At 43.4% G+C, this 20,982-nt stretch overlaps 1 protein-coding gene across 4 annotated transcripts in view; it reads left to right on the forward strand.

Moving 5' to 3' along the window:
* Positions 1–20,982, forward strand: part of INVS (inversin) — a 62,076-nt gene that overhangs the window by 400 nt on the left and 40,694 nt on the right. For 2 of the 4 annotated variants that reach the window (XM_083407498.1, XM_083407497.1), the window contains exons 2-3: positions 7,175–7,309; positions 16,787–16,953. In XM_083407498.1, the coding sequence (XP_083263624.1) occupies positions 7,204–7,309; positions 16,787–16,953 (273 nt within the window). In that variant the 5' untranslated portion in view covers positions 7,175–7,203. Of the gene's footprint in view, positions 1–7,144; positions 7,310–16,786; positions 16,954–20,982 lie in introns of those variants that run through there. The other 2 variants (XM_083407495.1, XM_083407496.1) reach the window with 1 other exon arrangement.

Here is a 20,982-nt window from a genome sequence, read left to right on the forward strand (position 1 = left end):
TTTCCTCTTGCTCTGTCGCTATTTTGTCCTCGCAAAAGCTCTTTCACCCGCTCGCTCCCTTCGCAACACAACAACCCTGCGAAGTAGGTCGTCCGGCCGAGAGGCGCCGGCGGGCCAAGGTGGGGTCTGCGCCGCTTCTCTCCGCCGCCTGCCTCTTCGGCCCCGGGGCTCGTGGGCGGCGGTTCTTGCGGGGGCTTCACGGGGAGTAAGAGCCCATCATCGTCTTGCTAAAGCTTCCCGGCAGCAGGATCAGCCTTGCCAGGAGGAGATGATGATGATGATGATGATAATTATTTATTATTTATACCCCACCCATCTGGCTGGGCTTCCCCAGCCACTCTGGGCGGCCTCCAAAAAAATATAAAAATACTGTAATACATCAAACAGCTTTCCTAAACGGGGCTGCCTTCAGATGTCTTCTAAAAGTCTGGTACATAGTTGTTGTTCTCTTTGACATCTTTGATAAAGTGAGAGAGGGCTGCCTCCAGCAGCAGGTTTGGGCGCCAGATTTCAGGCAGCTTCATTCCTCACAAAACAGCGTGGATTTTCCGCCTCAGGTGCCAAAACTCATATTGGATGTGCCCTGTGAGTTTCAAGGCTCCACAGGGATTTTAACCCGGGTCCCAACCAGCCCAATCTGGCACTTGCCACCTGGGCCCTCAGACTCGTGGGCTACGGCCAGTGTGGGTGGGAACATTACAGCTTGTTCTTGTGCAAGCGTATCTGCTGGGATTTACCCCCTTCTTGCACTGAAAAGCTACTTTTAAATCTCCCCAGGAATGAGAATGAGAACTGTCCATACAGGTGAAACTCAAAAAATTAGAATATCGTGGAAAAGTTCATTTATTTCAGTAATTCAACTTGAAAGGTGAAACTAATATATGAGATAAACTCATGACATGCAGGATGAACCCCTTCAAGCCTACAGTCTCCTCTTCTCCCCAGAACATTTTTTGTACATTGTGGACCGCTTTGAAGCAGCTTGCTTTATAGGAAATGCTATTCTCAACTATGGGGCAGGCAAGGAAGGGATCTTAAGATTCCCTGAAAATGTTTGGTTTTTAAAGGTTGAAATTCTCCAGGGTGACACGGGTACTAAAGGAGGAAAATCTAAATTGAGTCTATTCCATTGGTTCCCAACTCCCCCCCAGCCTTGCACCACTTGAAAATTCCTGAGGGCCTGGGCAGAACACTTAAAGATTTTTCTACTTCTTGTAACCATTGCAATGTGCTAGATGCTGTATGATTTCTCGCTGCTTTTATTTTTTACATATTGTATGTATTGCATTACAATCTGAATTCAATATATAAGGGATAAAAGAAAGCAGTATAAATATTGAATGTGACAAATGTGCTTCACACTCTGTCATTCTGACTCCTACTTCTTTCAAGCACACTGTAGTGGTTAGAGTGTCAGGCTGGGACATGGGAAACCAGGGTTCAAATTCCCACTTGAGTATGAAATTCACTGGATAGTCTTGGGCCAGTCACTACCTAACCTATCTCATGGGTCGTTAGTGGGATTAAATGCAGAGGGTGGAATCCTGTTCACCACCTTTAACTCCTTGGAGAAAAAGGTAGGATATAAATGCAATAAATAAATCAGTTGTTCCCTCTGTCCATAACTTCCGGTCTATCCCACTCACTTTTGAGGTTGACTGCCCGGGTGTTCAAATATGTAATGCACCATCTGTGACCTATCTGACACTGGTGTGGAAGTTTAATAGAATGGAGTGTCTCAAAAGGGAAGAGGAGACACTTGGCATACTAAAAGTGTACAAAGAACCTTCTAATTGTTTTCTACTTGACTGGATAGCTCATCTCCTGGTTCACACTGAAAAGCTACTTTTAAATCTCCCCAGGAATGAGAATGAGAACTGTCCATACAGGTGAAACTCAAAAAATTATAATATCGTGGAAAAGTTCATTTCTTCAGTAATTCAACTTAAAAGGTGAAACTAATATATGAGATAAACTCATGACATGCAAAGCAAGATATGTCAAGCCTTTATTTGTTATAATTGTGATGATTATGGCATACAGCTGCAAATCTAGTCTGGCAGGTTTCTGTTAAGTTGAGCAAACTGTCAATAGATGTAAATTTGTGAAAGAGATTCAGGAACTAAAGTATTTACTATCTGAAAGGAATGACCACTCTGCCCAGGTAATGCAACCAGGGACAACGGATCAGGTGGTCTCCCACAGAAATTTGAGAGTGTTGCTTCTCTCCTGTCTCCCATTATTTCTGTGGCAGACCACCTCCTTCTGTAATGTAAGCGAGATATGTCAAGCCTTTATTTGTTATAATTGTGATGATTATGGCGTACAGCTGATGAAAATCCCAAATTAACAATCTCAGAAAATTAGAATATTGTGAAATGGTGCGGTAGCTATTCAATCCATAACACCTGCAATGGGTTCCTGAGCCTTTAAATGGTCTCTCAGTCTGGTTCAGTAAGAAGCACAATCATGGGGAAGGCTGCTGACCTGACAGTTGTGCAGAAAGCCATCATTGAGACCATCCATAAGGCGGGAAAGCCTCAAAAAGTAATTGCAGAAGAAGTTGGATGTTCCCAAAGTGCTGTATCGAAGCACATTAATGGAAAGTTCTGTGGAAGGGAAAATGTGGAAGAAGAAGGTGCACAAGCAGCAGGGATGACCGCAGACTGGAGAGGAATGTCAGGAAAAGACCATTCAGACGTGTTGGGGACTTTCACAAGGAGTGGACTGAGGCTGGAGTTAGTGCATCAAGAGCCACCACACACAGAAGGATCCTGGAGATGGGCTTCAAATGTCCTTTTCCTCTTGTCAAGCCGCTCCTGAACAAGAAACAACTTCAGAAGCGTCTTACCTGGACTAAATAAAAAAAGAACTGGTTGCTCAGTGGTCCCAAGTCCAATTTTCTGATGAGAGCAACTTTTGCATCTCATTTGGAAATCAAGGACCCAGAGTCTGGAGGAAGAATGGGGAGGCACACCATGCCAGATGCTTGAAGTCCAGTGTGAAGTTTCCACAGTCTGTGTTGATTTGGGGAGCCTTGTCATCAGCTGGTGTTGGTCCACTGTGCTTCATTAAGTCCAAGGTCAATGCAGCCATCTACCAAGAGATTTTGGAGCACATCATGCTTCCTTCCGCAGACAAGCTTTATGGGGATGCTGACTTCATTTTCCAGCAGGACTTGGCACCTGCCCCCACTGCCAAAAGTACCCAAACCTGGTTCAATGCCCATGGGATTACTGTGCTTGATTGGCCAGCAAACTTGCTTGACCTGAACCCCATAGAGAATCTATGGGGCATTGCCAAGAGAAAGATGAGAGACATGAGACCGAGCAATGCAGAAGAGCTGAAGGCTGCTATTGAAGCATCCTGGTCTTCCATAACGCCTCAGCAGTGCCACAGGCTGATCGCATCCATGCCACACCACATTGAGGCAGTAATTGATGCAAAAGGGGCCCAAACCAAGTACTGCATGCTTCTACTTCTCAGAGGTCCAATATTGCTCTATTTGCAATCCTTGTTTTGCTGATTTCATTTAATATTCTAATTTTCTGAGATTGTTAATTTGGGGTTCTCATCAGCTGTACGCCATAATCATCACAATTATAACAAATAAAGGCTTGACATACCGTGCTTTGCATGTCATGAGTCTATCTCATATAGTAGTTTCACCTTTTAAGTTGAATTACTGAAATAAATGAATTTTTCCACGATATTCTAATTTTTCGAGTTTCACCTGTAGAACTCAATGAAGAAATCCAAGATTTTACTGTAGCTAGGAGTTTATCTGATTGGTTAACCAGATGCAAAAAGAGGCATGGTTCCTTCACCAGAAGTAGTTGTAGAGAAGAGGAAGTTTCAGCAGCCTCTGTTATACTCAGCTCTTGAAGATGCATTTGAACACCCCAGTGACCTATCCCAAAAGGTACAGCATAGAGAAAAGTTTCTTGAGTTTCTACCCTGATTCTTAGAAATGGGCTAATGCACATTCCAAAGCAAATTAATTCATTATCCATACTGCAGGTTGGAAACAGCCCTGTAGTGTCGTGCACACTGAATATTGTAGGTTGGGCTCTGAGTGGTTTATAACAAAGATGCAGTGTTGTCTACTGGAATTTGATCCCTGTCAATCATTGAGTGTTGGCCTGAAGTGTAGAGAGTGCAAAAGCCCTGCAATTTTATTCAGTTCTTTTATTTCCTATATTATCCCCACCTTGCTGAATGAGCAGTATACAACAGCCCTGCAGCAGAGTAGTTCAGTCTGCACCCATATTTCAGGGCTGTGCTGACATAGAAAAGCTTAGAGCAGTCTTGCAGGGTCAATACTGCACACCAAGAAGTAAGGCTGGTTTGGATTGCCAGTCACCCCCTCCCCCAGCAACTTTAATACTTTTCAGATTGTATCAGAGGTCAGTGTACTTGAATTGCCCCTTCAGATATTTCCTCCAACCTCTGCCCCCAGGCCAGATCAACCACAATTGTACTCAACTTGTTCAGAACCTTTTAAGGAATTTTGCACAAAGCATAAAAAGCCACATTAGGGCAGGGACTCCTTTTTTTGGTACTTATTTGGTAGTTTAAAAAAATAATAATCCCTGATTAGATAACACATACCAGGTATACACTGTAACATTTTGTTGTGGAGCCCTATGGAGATAAAAAGTGTAAGACTGTTCCTCTCACCTCAATATTGCATCCTCATGGCTGCTTTTGTTAAAAGTAAACAAAAAGATGGGAGAACACATACCATATTTACTCGAGTCTAATGCACTTTTTTTTTTTTGCCAAATTATGTTGTGAAAATTAGGGTGCACATTAGATTCAATGGCACATTTATATTTGCCAGCGCCAGCAAATACTTTTTGAGTTTCAAGGTTTTGAAAATTGAGGTGCGCCTTAGATTTAATGGTGCATTAGACTCAAATAAATACTGTGTGTGAATGAGCATCACATGAAATTGGGTTTCTCCCCCCTCCCCCAGTGCCATTCCTAGAACTTCAATAATAGCATGAGATGCAAAAGTTAAGCAGCTCAGGACTTATTTTCATGCCTAGAAAAGCTTTACATGCTCAGTTTCAGAGTATTGGGCTGCTGCTGCTGCTGAAGGTGCACAAATTGGGTCGCAGCAGTATTGCTCCCACCACAACATTTGGGGATTTGTACAGAGATAAGTTTTGGGGGTTGAGTGGCCAGGTGGGGAAAAGGGCAAGACTCCTTCATCTTTAAAGTTGTGTAGAAGTGAACATTTCAGCTGGTGCAGCTTGCAGGTGTAGTTCCATACAATTGTTAATATTGCCGGAGCCCTGCCCATTTTTTTTTAATTTTTTTTGTACCTGGCCACCCTACATGAGGGCCATTAAGAGAGTTAGTGCTATTGAGTTCTCACAAGTAAAGTTGCCAGGTCACATTATAGAAATTTGCACTGTCCATTAAAAGGTCTGAGCAAGTGAAGATTCATTTTTCTTAGCTTTGGCTGATACATTCAGTATAATAAATAAAGGGCCACAAATTATAATTTATTTGTTTAAGTCCATTTATTTGCTTTAAGTTACACTGGATCCATATGGTAGCTTGCGAAAGTTTAATAGTATGAGAGAAGAATTTTTAAATGATAAAATCAAAATGCAGACTGACAGTCAACCAATGAAGTCATTGTAAGACAACAATGATTAACCTTAAATTTCTCATTCATTTTTGCCACTATCCAAAAGACTCTGCCAGTTGTACCTACTGTACCACAAGCTGTGTGGAAACACACAAACTAGGAAGAGCATAATGTGTGGGCAGGCTTATATAGGAGAAATTGGCCCTTAAAGTATCCTGGTCCCAGAGCATTTAAGACTTTAGGAATCAAAACACACTTTGCATTGGGCTTGGAAACAAAATGGAAGTGAAGTTGTCACAAAACTTAGACAGTAATGCTTCAAACAGCCTGCCCAGTTGTAAAGCTGTTAATAGATCTGCTTGTGTGTATTCTCAAATACACATGTGTTTATGAAACTGACCCCTAGATAACCTTTAATCTGGAGATGATAATCACATTGCAGTGGTTATTGCACTAGTTTACTACTAGTCAAGAAATGCCAATATTGTCTTGCTTGCTTGAAGGAAATGGCAAGAACTGATGAATACAAAATAAAATCTTTATTTACACAGTGTTTATTGTTTACACAAAATGGTGGACAGTAAGGAAAAATGGGCTTGTGTTATGAAGTATCAGCACAGAAATATAAAATAACAAGGTGGCTGGTTGTTGAAAACTACATAGGCTACCCAAGTCTGTGTTGCGTGGACAATAAACTTAAAATAAGTCCTATTGCAGAGATAGACATAGATGGAGGTGGATAGTGTGCCTTACATAGAGAGGAGATGGGTGCTAGGGAACCAGAATCCTGACCCTCCCATTTCCCTGTTTGAGATAGCTTAAAGCACAATTGCCAAAGGCCAGCCCACGAGCTTAACGACTAAGAAATAATTTTATATAGGTGTCCCAAATCCATTTCTGTGCTCACCGTCTCAAATTCTCATTGCATCTAATAGCTACAGTGCTCTCTGTCGCTGGCTCTGCTGAAACATTGCTTAAACTTCCGTATTTCCCCCAGATTTATTATTTAATATCTATTCATGTTGATCCATGATTAGTCATGTGGTTGTATGAGACTTTAAGACTTCTAATCATTTTCCCATCTCCCTATGGTGACAAAATTGTCTGCCTAAGCGTTAGTCTTTCCACTGTAGCATATTGCCGTGTAGCAGCATCTTTTTGAATCAGGTTTGCCATGAATATAAATCATTTATTTTTCTCTTCCTCACAGAATTGAATGTGCAAATTTAATGCCTCTTGTTGGTCCTAAATGCTCAGTATGGGAGTTCAAATTAACTCCCAAGTATGTCAAAACAAAGTGGGCTTGTGGGACAAATTAAGTAGTTTGCATTAAAATAATAGCAGAGGTTCTTGACTGATAACTATGTAGCTGTGAACTGAATCCATTGCTATGTAAAGCTTGTATAGAAGAGTCAAGCTTTGAAAATCTAAAATGAAAAATGAAAAAAATGTAATTAAAGTATGAAAATATGTTGAGTGTTGCATCAATAAAACTGCATTCTTTTTTGCACAAATTTATAGTAACCGTCATCATTATCATAGTGATAATAATAATGTTTTTATGCAATGCAGGTTTAACATCTGAACTCTCAGAGAAGAGTATGAATGTTTCTGAGGCTTGGCTGCTCAGTGGCTCCTCACTAGCATCTCAGGTTCACGCCGCTGCTGTTAATGGACATAAGAGTGCTCTTCTAAAACAGATAGCAGGTAAAAATGTTTCCCGAGTCAAATTTTTATTAAACTTTAAAATCTTTACATGTATATTCCAGATTCCAAGTTTGTTATGCATTTATCTTTGACTTTCTCCTCATGCTGTTTTTAATCCCATCCCTGTCTTTTTATGTAATTTCAAATCCATGAGAAGCAATAGTATTTAAGTTGCAGTTCTGTTTATAGCTCTTTCTTGGTTCTGTGGCTTAGGAAGATCCCCTGCCCAGCCCATCAGAGAACAGATTGGTAGGCTTCTTTCCAACTTTCTCTTCCTCTTTCCATTCTTGTGTGTAACACTCTAAAGCAGTGTTTCCCAAAGGGGGCGGTACTGCCCCTTGGGGGACACTGGAACAATCCAGGGGGTGGTAGTAGCCTTGGGTGCAATGGGGGGGGCATTGGGATAAAAATAAGGGGGTGGTAGAAGCATAAAGGTAGAAGAGAAGAACATTTTGAAGAACTGTTCTTACAGGTTTCATCTGTTGTGTAATGACACTTGCCGCCAGGTCGGCGCTGTTGCAAGATGGCGGCAATGTTTCTCCTGGATCTGGCAGTTGTGTGTTTTTCCCAGGCTTGAGTGAACCCTTTTTGGGTTCACCCAGGCTTGGAAAGCGTTATTCGTAATTTGTTATTTTAATATTATCCTTTGTTATCATCATTTTCTCTGTGTAATGCGAATGTTACGATGGTTGTTTTAATAAATGGTTTTATAATTTCAAGCTTCAAGGTGTCTTATTTACAGCAACGTCTTTCTTTACTATGTCTTAGGACATAGGTAGAAATCTAGATACATCAAAGAATGCCAATTTGTTGGTGCATCTTTCTGTTTGCTTGCTTAAAGAAGGTAGATTTCCAGGGGGCACTGAGTATTCCCCCCCCCCCTGAAAATGGGGCAGTAGGCGAAAGAAGTCTGGGAACCTCTGCTCTAAAGTCAGGGTGTGTGTATGTATGGAATTACTTTCAGTTGCTTTCCATAATGCTAGCGTGGTGGTTTTTCTTCGAAATTAGTTCATAAAAAATGCTTTTGTTTTTGGACCGGTGGAAGCTTGTCCAGTAGAGAGAAAGGGACGACGTTAGCCTGGCCTCAGCCAGTTTCTCCTACTTTACAACCAGTCCAAGGAGCGGCACTGCCTGTCAGCTTCTTCCTGCTAGTCCTTATGTTGCCCTTGTGGAACTCAGCAGGGATGAAGATAGGGACAAAACTAGAATTAATTGACTCTTCCTGCCATTTGCTGTAGCTCTACCTACTGTTGGTCACGCTGCCTTCCACCATACTAGCCTCAATGAGCACCTGCCATTACTGTTTCTGCACATTTTTGGCTTTAGTTCAGCTGACTGCTGGCATGCAGCCCTCCACGTACTAACCCCAAGTCAATGGGGCCCTCAAAACACTAATACTTGGACAAATGATATTGTTGCCAGAGTAGCCTAAAGATTGGTAGCATAACCTAGAAATACCTTACCAATCTAAGAAACCTGCTTTGATTGTAATGGTGAGGTGCGTATCCTGTTTCCTTATTAACAATAGAAGCTGTAGAGAAGCTCTGTTCAGGTAGGGAGAGATACTTCCAAAAGCATAAATAGGATAACACTGTCAAAGTTACTGTATTGTGGTCTTTTGGGTGGTCTAAGCAAGGTTTTTGGTTCAGAACTGTGTCGCGAATTCTTCGTGGCGTTTTAGCAGAAATGCTCAGAGTTCCAGGTTCTTCAGTGCAATATTATTTATTGTGAGCTATATATACAAATAGGGACGTGGGTGGTGCTGTGGGTTAAACCACAGAGCCTAGGACTTGCCGATCAGAAGGTCAGCGGTTCGAATCCCCGTGACGGGGTGAGCTCCCATTGCTCGGTCCCAGCTCCTGCCAACCTAGCAGTTTGAAAGCACGTCAAAGTGCAAGTAGATAAATAGGTACCATTCCAGCGGGAAGGTAAACAGCGTTTCCGTGCGCTGCTCTGGTTCACCAGAAGTGGCTTAGTCATACTGGCCACATGACCCGGAAGCTGTACGCCGGCTCCCTCAGCCAATAAAGCAAGATGAGCACCGCAACCCCAGAGTCGGACACGACTGGACCTAATGGTCAGGGGTCACCTTTACCTTACCTTTATATATACAGTGGTGCCTCGCAAGACGAAAAGAATCCGTTCCGTGAGTCTCTTCGTCTAGCGGTTTTTTCGTCTTCCGAAGCAAGCCCATTAGCGGATTAGCGCTATTAGCGGTTTAGCGGCTATTAGCGGCTATTAAAGGCTTAAGGGATTAGCGGATTAGCTGCTAAAAGGCTATTAGCAGCTTAGTGCCTTAGAAAAAGGGGGTGGGGAGCGAAAAAAAACCCCCAGGAATCACAAGACATTTTCGTCTTGCGAAGCAAGCCCATAGAGAAATTCGTCCTGCGAAGCACCTCCAAAACGGAAAACCCTTTCGTCTAGCGGGTTTTCCGTCTTGCGAGGCATTCGTCTTGCGGGGCACCACTGTACAAATATCTACAGAAGCAGTTCATACAGTCAGACAGAGTACCTGGCTGCACCTTAAGGCAAATAGGAAGACTCTTTCTCTCTGACCACACTCCTCTACACCACCACCTTTACTGCTGGAAAGGTTTCCATTTTAAACCGATGACAGCCAATCAACTGTCAGCACATTACTGCAGGAGTCATTCTGACCCAGCACCTCCATAGAAAGTATTGCATCAGCCTGTTGCATCAACTAGCAAACTCGAGCGTGCAGACTTACTGTCTTACACAGCATTCTGTGAATCCTGGCAAACTGATGAACCATTTTGTATAGAGATATTTAATCACATCTCATTTTCCAGCTTGTTCCCTATTACAGCTGTGCCTATTGATATAAATGTTAGTGCAAAAGGATTATGAAGATTTATTTATTTATTGAATTTATATACCGCCCTATACCCAGAGGTCTCAGGGCCGTTCACAAAAAAGGTGGAGAATATGCTTGTTTCAGAAAGGCATTTGAATTTTATTTACTCTATTATTAACATTTCAAAATTATACATGAGTGTCCCATAGCCACTAAAGGTGCTCTTATTGGATTTTACTTATAGCAATAATAGTACTGATGTCAGTTTCAGGTAGGCAGCTGTGTTGTTCTGACACAGTCGAAATATATATTAAAAAATTAAAAAATTGTCCAATAGCACCTTAGAGACCAACTAAGTTTGTTCTTGGTATAAGATTATGTGTGCATGCACACTTCTTCAGATACCTTCAGATACGTATCTGAAGAAGTGTGCATCTTATACCAAGAATAAACTTAGTTGGTCTCTAAGGTGCTACTGGACAATTTATTTATTTATATTTCAGTAATGATGTCATTTACTAATTGCATTGTGCTTTCCCCAAATACTGAAAGTACTTCACGTGCATCTGGCTTGAGAGCAGTACATGTGAAAAGGATCTAGGAGTCTTGGTTGACCACAAACTTAACATGAGCCAACAGTGTGACGCGGCAGCTAAAAAAGCCAATGCAATTCTGGGCTGCATCAATAGGAGTATAGCATCTAGATCAAGGGAAGTTATAGTGCCACTGTATTCTGCTCTGGTCAGACCTCACCTGGAGTACTGTGTCCAGTTCTGGGCACCACAGTTCAAGAAGGACACTGACAAACTAGAACGTGTACAGAGGAGGGCAACCAAAATGGTCAAAGGCCTGGAAACAATGCCTTATGAGGATCGGCTAAGGGAGCTGGGCATGTTTAGCCTGGAGAAGAGGAGGTTAAGGGGTGATATGATAGCCATGTTCAAATATATAAAAGGATGTCACATAGAGGAGGGAGAAAGGTTGTTTTCTGCTGCTCCAGAGAAGCGGACACGGAGCAATGGATCCAAACTACAAGAAAGAAGATTCCACCTAAACATTAGGAAGAACTTCCTGACAGTAAGAGCTGTTCGACAGTGGAATTTGCTGCCAAGGAGTGTGGTGGAGTCTCCTTCTTTGGAGGTCTTTAAGCAGAGGCTTGACAACCATATGTCAGGAGTGCTCTGATGGTGTTTCCTGCTTGGCAGGGGGTTGGACTCGATGACCCTTGTGGTCTCTTCCAACTCTATGATTCTATGATTCTATGATCATTTCAGTAGTCTTTTTGATGTAAATCTGTTTTTATTTAGCTAAAAAAGCTCCTAGAATGGCTTACAGATCACTGGGGGGAGGGGGGCTTATATTTTTGCCCTTAATATAGATAGTTCACAGGGCTGAGAGCTAAACTGCAATTCTACATGCCATGGTTGGAGAACCAAATTTAGCTGGTGGGCCAGATCCAAAGCTTGTTCACCCCTGCAGACCACGTTGACACAGGGGCATCTCCTCCCACCTGCCAGTCACATGGATTCAACTACAAAGGAAGAGTCTTCTTTTGCAGGCAGCATTTATTCATGCTGCACCTATATGAAGGAAGATTGTTCTTTCCTATCTATGGTTGCAATTCCAGCAGCAGATGTGAAGGAATGATTGAACTCTCCTTCCTTGGAGGTTTTAAAACACAGGTTGAGTGGCCATCTGCAGTTGATGCTTTAGTTGAGATTCCAGCATTGCAGGATTTTGGAATAGATGACCCTCACTTTGTTGTTGTTTAGTCGTGCCCGACTCTTCGTGACCCCCTGGACCAGAGCACACCAGGTACTCCTGTCTTCCACTGCCTCCCGCAGTTTGGTCAGACTCATGCTGGTAGTTTCGAGAACACTGTCCAACCATCTCGTCCTCTGTCATCCCCTTCTCCTTGTGCCCTCCATCTTTCCCAACATCGGGATCCCTTTCATGGATCACTGCCTTTTCGTGACAAAGGAGCTTGAACAACTCAGAGAAGCTATGAGCTATGCCATGCAGGGCCACCCAAGATGGATGGATAGTGGAGAGTTTTGACCAAACCTGGAGCAGGAACCGGCAAACCACTCCAGTATCCTGGCCAAGAAAACTCCATGTACAAAGACAAAGGGATGACCCTCACAGTCCCTTCCAATTCTACAATTCTTTCAATCTATGATTGGGAATCTTTTTGGTTTCGTCCTGCAGGGTTTGAATTAAACCATGCCACTGGCTAATTGGGAGGCCTCTGCTATACACATTTACCTGAAGCAAGTCTCATTGAATTCAGTAAGAATTACTTCTGCTTAGATATACATAGGTAAAGGTAAAGGGAGCCCTGACCATTAGGTCCAGTCGTGGATGACTGTGGGGTTGCAGCGCTCATCTTGCTCTATAGGCCGAGGGAGCCGGTGTACAGCTTCCGGGTCATGGTGGGCAGCATGATTAAGCCGCTTCTGGTGAACCAGAGCAGCGCACGGAAATGCCGTTTACCTTCCCGCCAGAGCAGTACCTATTTATCTACTTGCACTTTGACGTGCTTTCAAACTGCTAGGTAGGCAGGAGCAGGGACCGAGCAACGGGAGCTCACCCTGTTGCAGGGATTCAAACCGCCAACCTTCTGATTGGCGAGGCCTAGGCTCTTGCAAGTTTCAAGTTTCATTTGTTATGTTGCACATTTAGGAATCCTGCCACCTCAGTAGTGCAGAGCTCATGGACCTGTTGCTTCAGGTCTTATGTTTGTAGCCTGAGAAGTCAACCAGTTTAATACACAACTTGCATTATTTGTAGCCAAATAAATAGTGTAAGATAGTACTTGAAATGAACTATGTCTTAGATCCTTAGTTGCTCCTCTATTCACTAATAATAATATTTTCCAGCTGAATCAATAAGTATTTGAGAGGAGTGTCTATTTTTAATCGTTTTAATTTTGTTTTAAATTGATCTTCTCTTTTTGCTGTTTTTAATTGTTCATCACCATGAGGTGATTGCTAAACTAAGGATTAATTAAGGCTCAATTAAGATGATTAATAAATTGAGGATAATAATAGGAGGTGGGCGATCTCTGCCAATTCCTCCCTTCATCTGCAACCCCTGTACCATATCCCATAACTATCACATAGGTTCTCCAACTCCAGGAATGGATTCTTTGGGCATGTAGAAGGGCTAGCAATAGAAGTCAGAAGAGGGAAATTTATTATGTTCACAGAAGGAATGTTAGGATTCAAGCCAAAGTGATTATTTTTTAAGTTTCCATCCTGTGCTAGATTGTACGATACATTCTGCAATAACTTCTTGTGACCAAGGCCATGAAGTACACTGTTTTTAAATTTCTCTTTTTTGAACTAATTGGATCTTTTTTGGGGGGGGTATACTGCTCTTTATTTTTGCCCCTTCTGCTCAGCTCTATAAAAGTTACAATAACCCCCCCCCACTAAAGATCAGTTTGTACAGTCAGCAGAATAAATTGATAAAAGTTTTTTCTAAATAATACCTGTTCATAAAAAAAACCCTCCCGGCACATATAAGCTTAAAATGCAGTGGAACCTTGGTTCCCAAACACCTCCGTTGTCATACATTTCAGTTCTTGAATGCCGAAAACTCGGCAATAAATGCTTCCATTTTCGAATGCTTTTCGGAACCCGAACATGCGACGCAGCTTCCACTGAGTGCAAGAAGCTCTTCAACCAACGGGAAGCAGCGCCTCAGTTTTTGAACGTTTCAGAACCGAACAGGCTTCCAGAACAGATTTCATTTGAGGACCAAGGTACCACTGTATTAGTGAGAAAGTTTCCACCTAGCCTTCTCCCATTGTGTTTCCTTTTTTAAAAAAAATCAGAGTCCCCTGTCCTCACTTCCTTGCAGCACATTTAGACATGTAATCCCCACTTTGAAGCAGATTAGCCCAGAAAAAGCTTTACCACTTGACAATGATAAATGTAACTGGTCCTATTTTGTGTTGCCTATCCTTCATGATTTCAAAACCTAGTACAGATTTATCTGTTTGCATTTTTAATAGTGCAGCTACATTGAAATATGCCAATTTATAGTTACTCATTTCTGACTTCCCCCTCTCTGGGCAGATATGAGCAGATGATAATCCTTATCTTCATGTTCAGCTTTACCTGCTGATTTCTCCTGTTAACGAAAGGTACGGGAGAATTCCATGTTGTGTTCATCTGTTTTTCTAGTCTAGTCACCCTAGCAACAAATGAGGCCATTGTTATAAGAATTCTAAGGTATCAAATATTGAATAAGTATTCTTAAATGCACAAGGTAAACATAAATAAAGGTAAAGGTAAAGGTACCCCTGCCCATACGGGCCAGTCTTGACAGACTCTAGGGTTGTGCGCCCATCTCACTCAAGAGGCCAGGAGCCAGCACTGTCCGGAGACACTTCCGGGTCATGTGGCCAGCGTGACAAAGCCGCATCTGGCGAGCCAGCGCAGCACACGGAAACGCCATTTACCTTCCCGCTGGTAAGCGGTCCCTATTTATCTACTTGCACCCGGGGGTGCTTTCGAACTGCTAGGTTGGCAGGCGCTGGGACCGAGCAACGGGAGCGCACCCCGCCGCGGGGATTCGAACCGCCGACCTTTCGATCGGCAAGCCCTAGGCACTGAGCCTTTTATCCACAGCGCCACCCGCGTAAACATAAATACATAAGTATAAAAAACCACACATCTGAAATAGCACACGAGAGCAATCTAGAAGCCATTTTTACTCTCCCAAAGTGACTTCAAATGTTCCACTTCAGTAGGAGGAAATGGGGAAAGCTTTCCAATTGTCTTTTCACTTGCAAATCCCATTAACAAAACTGCCTGGAATCTAGGGGGTTTACCCCCTTCCTGCAAATCTAGTCTGGCAGGTTTCTGTTAAGTTGAGCAAACTGTCAATAGATGTAAATTTGTGAAAGAGATTCAGGAACTAAAGTATTTACTATCTGAAAGGAATGACCACTCTGCCCAGGTAATGCAATCAGTGACAACGGATCAGCTCGTCTCCCACAGAAATTTGAGAGTGCTGCTTCTCTCCTATCTCCCATTATTTCTGTGGCAGACCACCTCCCTCTGTAATGTAAGCGAGATATGTCAAGCCTTTATTTGTTATAATTGTGATGATCATGGCATACAGCTGATGAAAACCCCAAATTAACAATCTCAGAAAAATAGAATATTGTGTAAAGGTGCAGTAGCTATTCAATCCATAACACCTGCAATGGGTTCCTGAGCCTTTAAATGGTCTCTCAGTAGGAAGCACAATCACGGGGAAGGCTGCTGACCTGACAGTTGTGCAGAAAGCCATCATTGAGACCTCCATAAGGAGGAAAAGCCTGAAAAGGTAATTGCAGAAGAAGTTGGATGTTCCCAAAGTGCTGTATGGAAGCACATTAATGGAAAGTTCTGTGGAAGGGAAAATGTGGAAGAAAAAGGTGCACAAGCAGCAGGGATGACCGCAGCCTGGAGAGGAATGTCAGGAAAAGACCATTCAGACGTGTTGGGGACTTTCACAAGGAGTGGACTGAGGCTGGATCAAGAGCCACCACACAGAGAAGGATCCTGGAGATGGGCTTCAAATGTCGTATTCCTCTTGTCAAGCTGCTCCTGAACAAGAAACAACTTCAGAAGCGTCTTACCTGGACTAAATAAAAAAAGAACTGGTTGCTCAGTGGTCCCAAGTCCTCTTTTCTGATGAGAGCAACTTTGCATCTCATTTGGAAACCAAGGACCTAGAGTCTGAGGAAGAATGGGGAGGCACACAATGCCAGATGCTTGAAGTCCAGTGTGAAGTTTCCACAGTCTGTGTTGATTTGGGGAGCCATGTCATCAGCTGGTGTTGGTCCACTGTGCTTCATTAAGTCCAGGGTCAACACAGCCGTCTACCAGGAGATTTTGGAGCGCTACATGCTTCCTTCCGCAGACAGGCTTTATGGGGATGCTGACTTCATTTTCCAGCAGGACCTGGCACCTGCCCACACTGCCAAAAGCACCAAAACTTGGTTCAATGCCCATGGGATTCTGTGTTTGATTGGCCAGCAAACTCACTTGACCTGAATCTATGGGGCATTGCCAAGAGAAAGATGAGAGACATGAGACTGAGCAATGCAGAAGAGCTGAAGGCTGCTATTGAAGCTTCCTGGTCTTCCATAACGCCTCAGCAGTGCCACAGGCTGATAGCATCCGTGCCACACCGCATTGAGGCAGTATTGATGCAAAAGGGGCCCAAACCAAGTACTGAGTACATATGCATGCTTCTACTTCTCAGAGGTCCAATATTGCTCTTTTTTCAATCCTTGTTTTGCTGATTTCATTTAAGATTCTAATTTTCTGATGCTTTTTTCCTGTGTTTTTAGTCCCTGTCAGGGAAAAAGGTGGTGTAGAAAACAACTACTACTATTATCCTTAGTGGTGTCCATATTTTGCAGTTTTTAAAAGACTGACATTTTCTTTAAAAATGTCATCCAGGATAGAATCCCAAAACAGACAAAAAAACGGATCCCTGACCTCAGGAAACATGTCAAATTTGTTTAAGAGATCTTAAGTGTTGCCCAAATGTATAAGAAACCAGACAAACTTTTTTCTACCCAAAATATACAATAGATGTACATATTTAATAAAACTTATGTAGAGCCAGCACTGCAATTCACTTTGTTGTTCTTATAGGTAATCCTGATCTGAAGGACAAAGAGGACCAGTTTGGGAGAACTCCACTAATGTACTGCGTGTTGGCGGATAGGCTAGACTGTGCTGAGGCTTTGTTGAAGACAGGAATAGATGTAAATAAAGTCGACCTTAACCAGAGAACAGCTCTCCATCTTGCTGCACAAAAGGTAACAATGCAATCTCACATGCCTACTCAGAAGTAAGTTCTGTTGGGTTCACTGGGGCTTATTCCCGGGTAACTGCGTATATAGGATTGCAGTCTAAATGATGTTCCAAGACCAGATTCCAAAGAAATGTGTAAATCCAAAATAATTTTGAATGTCCCTTTCTCAAATACAGTGGTACCTCGGGTTAAGAACTTAATTCGTTCTGGAGGTCTGTTCTTAACCTGAAACTGTTCTTAACCTGAAGCACCACTTTAGCTAATGGGGCCTCCTGCTCTGCCGTGCGATTTCTGTTCTCATCCTGAAGCAAAGTTCTAAACCCAAGGTAATATTTCTGGGTTAGCGGAGTCTGTAACCTGAAGTGTATGTAACCTGAAGCGTATGTAACCCAAGGTACCACTGTAGTAGCCTTCCTTTCTACCACGCCATGCCATATGGCAAACTACTTTTTAAATTTAAGTAGGATTTTAAAAAGTGTTTTGGATATGTCGGGGTAGTCTGCTGTTCAAAGTGGAAGACCTATCAAATTTCACAAGTCTGTGAATTCACACAAAGTTGTTCTTTGTAGCCAGATGTTTAGCTGACAATGTCACTAGCAGAGAAATCGGATCTTAGTTTTAAATACTTCATTTCCAGAATTGCAAAGAATCTGCTACTCAGGAGTTCAATAATGCTAAAAATCTCACTAATTGTTTACTTAAAAGCATGTGTGCATTAAGCATTACACTCATGACTAATAATATAAATGCAGGATGTATAGTAAGTGCTTCAGGATTAAGATATTTCATATGATGGCTCTGGTAAATGTACATTTAAATAAAGAGAAAAATGCATTTGGTAACACCTTGAGATTAATTTTTAGAAGCGTTTTATTATAAAATGACATGCTGTTTCATGATATGTGAAGTTGGAGCTTGGGAAGATAAGAAAAAAATTCAGTTGAACGCTGATGACATCTGATGGGAGGGCATTCCGCAGGGTCGGGCGCCTCTACCGAGAAGGCCCTCAGCCTGGTTCCCTGGAACCTCACTTCTCGCAGTTAGGGAACCGCCAGAAGGCCCTCGGAGCTGGACCTCAGTGTCCGGGTTGAACGATGGGGGTGGAGACGCTTCTTCAGGTATACTGGGCTGAGGCTGTTTAGGGCTTTAAAGGTCAGCACCAACACTTTGAATTGTGCTTGGAGACGTACTGGGAGTCAATGTAGGACTTTTAGGACCGGTGTTATATAGTCTCCGTGGCCACTCCCAGTCACCAGTCTAGCTGCCGCATTCTGGATTAGTTGTAGTTTCCGGGTCACCTTCAAAGGTAGTCCCCACGTAGAGTGATTGCAATAGTCCAAGCGAGAGATAACTAGAGCATGCACCACTCTGGCGAGACAGTCTGTGGTCAGATAGGGTCTCAGCCTGCATACCAGATGGAGCTGGTAAACAACTGCCCTGGACACAGAATTGACCTGTGCCTCCATGGAAAGCTGTGAGTCCAAAATGACTCCCAGGCTGAGCACCTGGTCCTTTAGGGGCACAGTTACACCATTCAGGACCAGGGAGTCCCCCACCCTTGCCCACTCCCTGTCTCCCAAAAATAGTACAGTGGTACCTCCGGTTGTGAATCCCGAGGTTTCCGCAACTGGGGGGACTGCTTCTGAGCATGCAGGGAGCACGGTAGAGTGTTTTTGTGAATGCGCACGGGGCAAAACACTTCCAGGTTTGCCGCTTTCGCAGCCCGAGGTTTACGTAAGCCGAGGGTAACTTAAGCCGCAGTGCTACTGTACATCTCTGTTGTTAGGATTCATTCTCAATCCATCCTTCAACTGCCTCCGGACACTCAAACAGGACATTCACTGCCTTCACTGGTTCTGATATAAAATAGAGGTAGAGCTGGATATCATCTGCATACTGATGAACACCCAGCCCAAACCCTGTTGCCATGTAGAAATGCAACAGGTTAAATTGCCAAATTGCGTGTAGCCTACCTTTGACCTTTGTTTCACATACCCCACACTCCTTTCTAGAGGTAAAAGTGTCACTTAAAAGTGTAAATAAAGATTACCGAAAGAGATACACATACAGATTTTTTTTGAAAAGTTCAGTCCAAGAGAAAAAAAGAAAGATTGATTATGAAGGACAATGTGGCCTATGCAAGTGAGTTGAGGATTACTTTTTTAGAGTAACATTGCTGTATTTTTTAATGTTTTTATTTATCCTTCGGAAGTCCAGTTACATATTTCCCATGTATTCTAAGAAGAGCCCAATAATCTGTGCTTACGCTGTTAAGCAAATTTTGAAGGAAAGATTTGGAGTGGAAAAACCATTTTCCAGCTCAACCTGATCTTTATAATTAGGAATTAATTTGCATGGCATTCAAATTAGGATACCAGACTGGGCTAGAATATGGCAAACCTACACTCAATCACCATTTCTATTTATTCAAAGCAGCTGTTTGGGAGGTAGTTTTAATCCATCTTCCGATCAAAGTTGCTATCAGCCCCACTTGGGTGGAGGGAGAGAAACAGAGAGAGCCTGTGTGGTGCAGTGGTTAAGAGCGGTAGTCTTGTAATCTGGGGAACCGGGTTCGCGTCTCCGCTCCTCCACATGCAGCTGCTGGGTGACCTTGGGCCAGTCACACTTCTCTGAAGTCTCTCAGCCCCACTCACCTCACAGAGTGTTTGTTGTGGGGGAGGAAGGGAAAGGAGAATGTTAGCCGCTTTGAGACTCCTGAAGGGGAGTGAAAGGCGGGATATCAAATCCAAACTCATGTGGTCATTCATTTATTGCATTTGTTTTCTTTTTTTAAATGAAACTTTTTTAAAGTGCTTATGTTTGGTGGGGAGGTTTCTCAGTGACATCACGGAGTGGGGAAGCTTTTACTAGTGAGCTTATTTTCAAAGGTGCAGAAAGACAGTTGACCCTGGAGAGAAAAATATATGTTTGGCTCGATCATAGGGAGCAGGGCCGGCTCAAGATATTTTGGCACCTGAGGCAAACCACAAAGTGATGCCATCGCCCTGCCAGGGAAGGTCTACATCGGGAGGAAGGGTGGGAGGAGATAAGAAGCACCTTCCATTTGCCAAGAACCCGCTGTAGAGGTGGCATTGGGGGGTTGCTGAGGAAGTGGCATATCTGGCCTCCACGGAGTACACTGCAGCCATTGCTGCTCCGGCGATGGCAGCAGCGGTTGATGCATTCCTTGGAGGTCAGATCTGCTGCCCCTGCAGATCCTGCCATCTGAGGTGGTTGCCTCACCTTTTCTCCCAGGTGTGCCAGCCCTGATAGTGAGGGCATTTCCAGTTTCCACTGTTTTTTGTTTGTCTTCTTCCATGCCTAGAAAGAAATGAATCCTTCCCCCTGTTGAGTCACTTCTTTCTTTTTGTACTCAGAAAGTGCTAGTTCAGAAAAGTACCGTATTTTTCGCTCTATAGGACACACCAGACCATAGGACGCACCTTGTTTTAGAGGGGGAGAACAAGTAAAAAAAATTCTCCCCCTCTCTGCTCAGCGCCCCTTCAGCGAAGCGGCAGGAGAAACGGAACCCCTTCCATTTTTCCTCCCGCTTCGCTGAAGGGGCGCTGCACAGCTCTCCTGGCTTCATTCAGCAAAAGGAACCCGAAGCCTTTGGAGCGCAGTGTGAGTTCCCGCTGCGCTCCGGAGGCTTCAGGCAGCTATCCCTGAAGCCTGGAGAGCGAAAGGGTTCGGTGCGCACCGACTCCTCTCACTCTCCAGGCTTCAGCAAAAGCAATGCGAAGCCTCCGGAGCATGGAGGGAGCACTCCCTCTGCACTTCGGAGGCTTCACGTTGCTATCGCTGAAGTCAAGGAGCCTGCATTTGCTCCATAGGACGCACACACATTTCCCCTTAATTTTTGGAGGGGAGAAAGTGTGTCCTATAGAGCGAAAAATATGGTATTTCTTGAGCTATATCCCACGCCTGTCTTCTCCTGCAGCTCCACAGCAACCTACCCTCACTCTCCCACCATCCCTACATTATCTATTGAATGCAAGTTCCCTGGTGGTGATTTTTTGTTCAGTATAGTACC

The sequence above is a fragment of the Podarcis tiliguerta genome (genome assembly GCF_965153285.1).
Source record: "Podarcis tiliguerta genome assembly, chromosome: 13".
NCBI classification, from domain to species: Eukaryota; Metazoa; Chordata; class Lepidosauria; order Squamata; family Lacertidae; genus Podarcis; species Podarcis tiliguerta.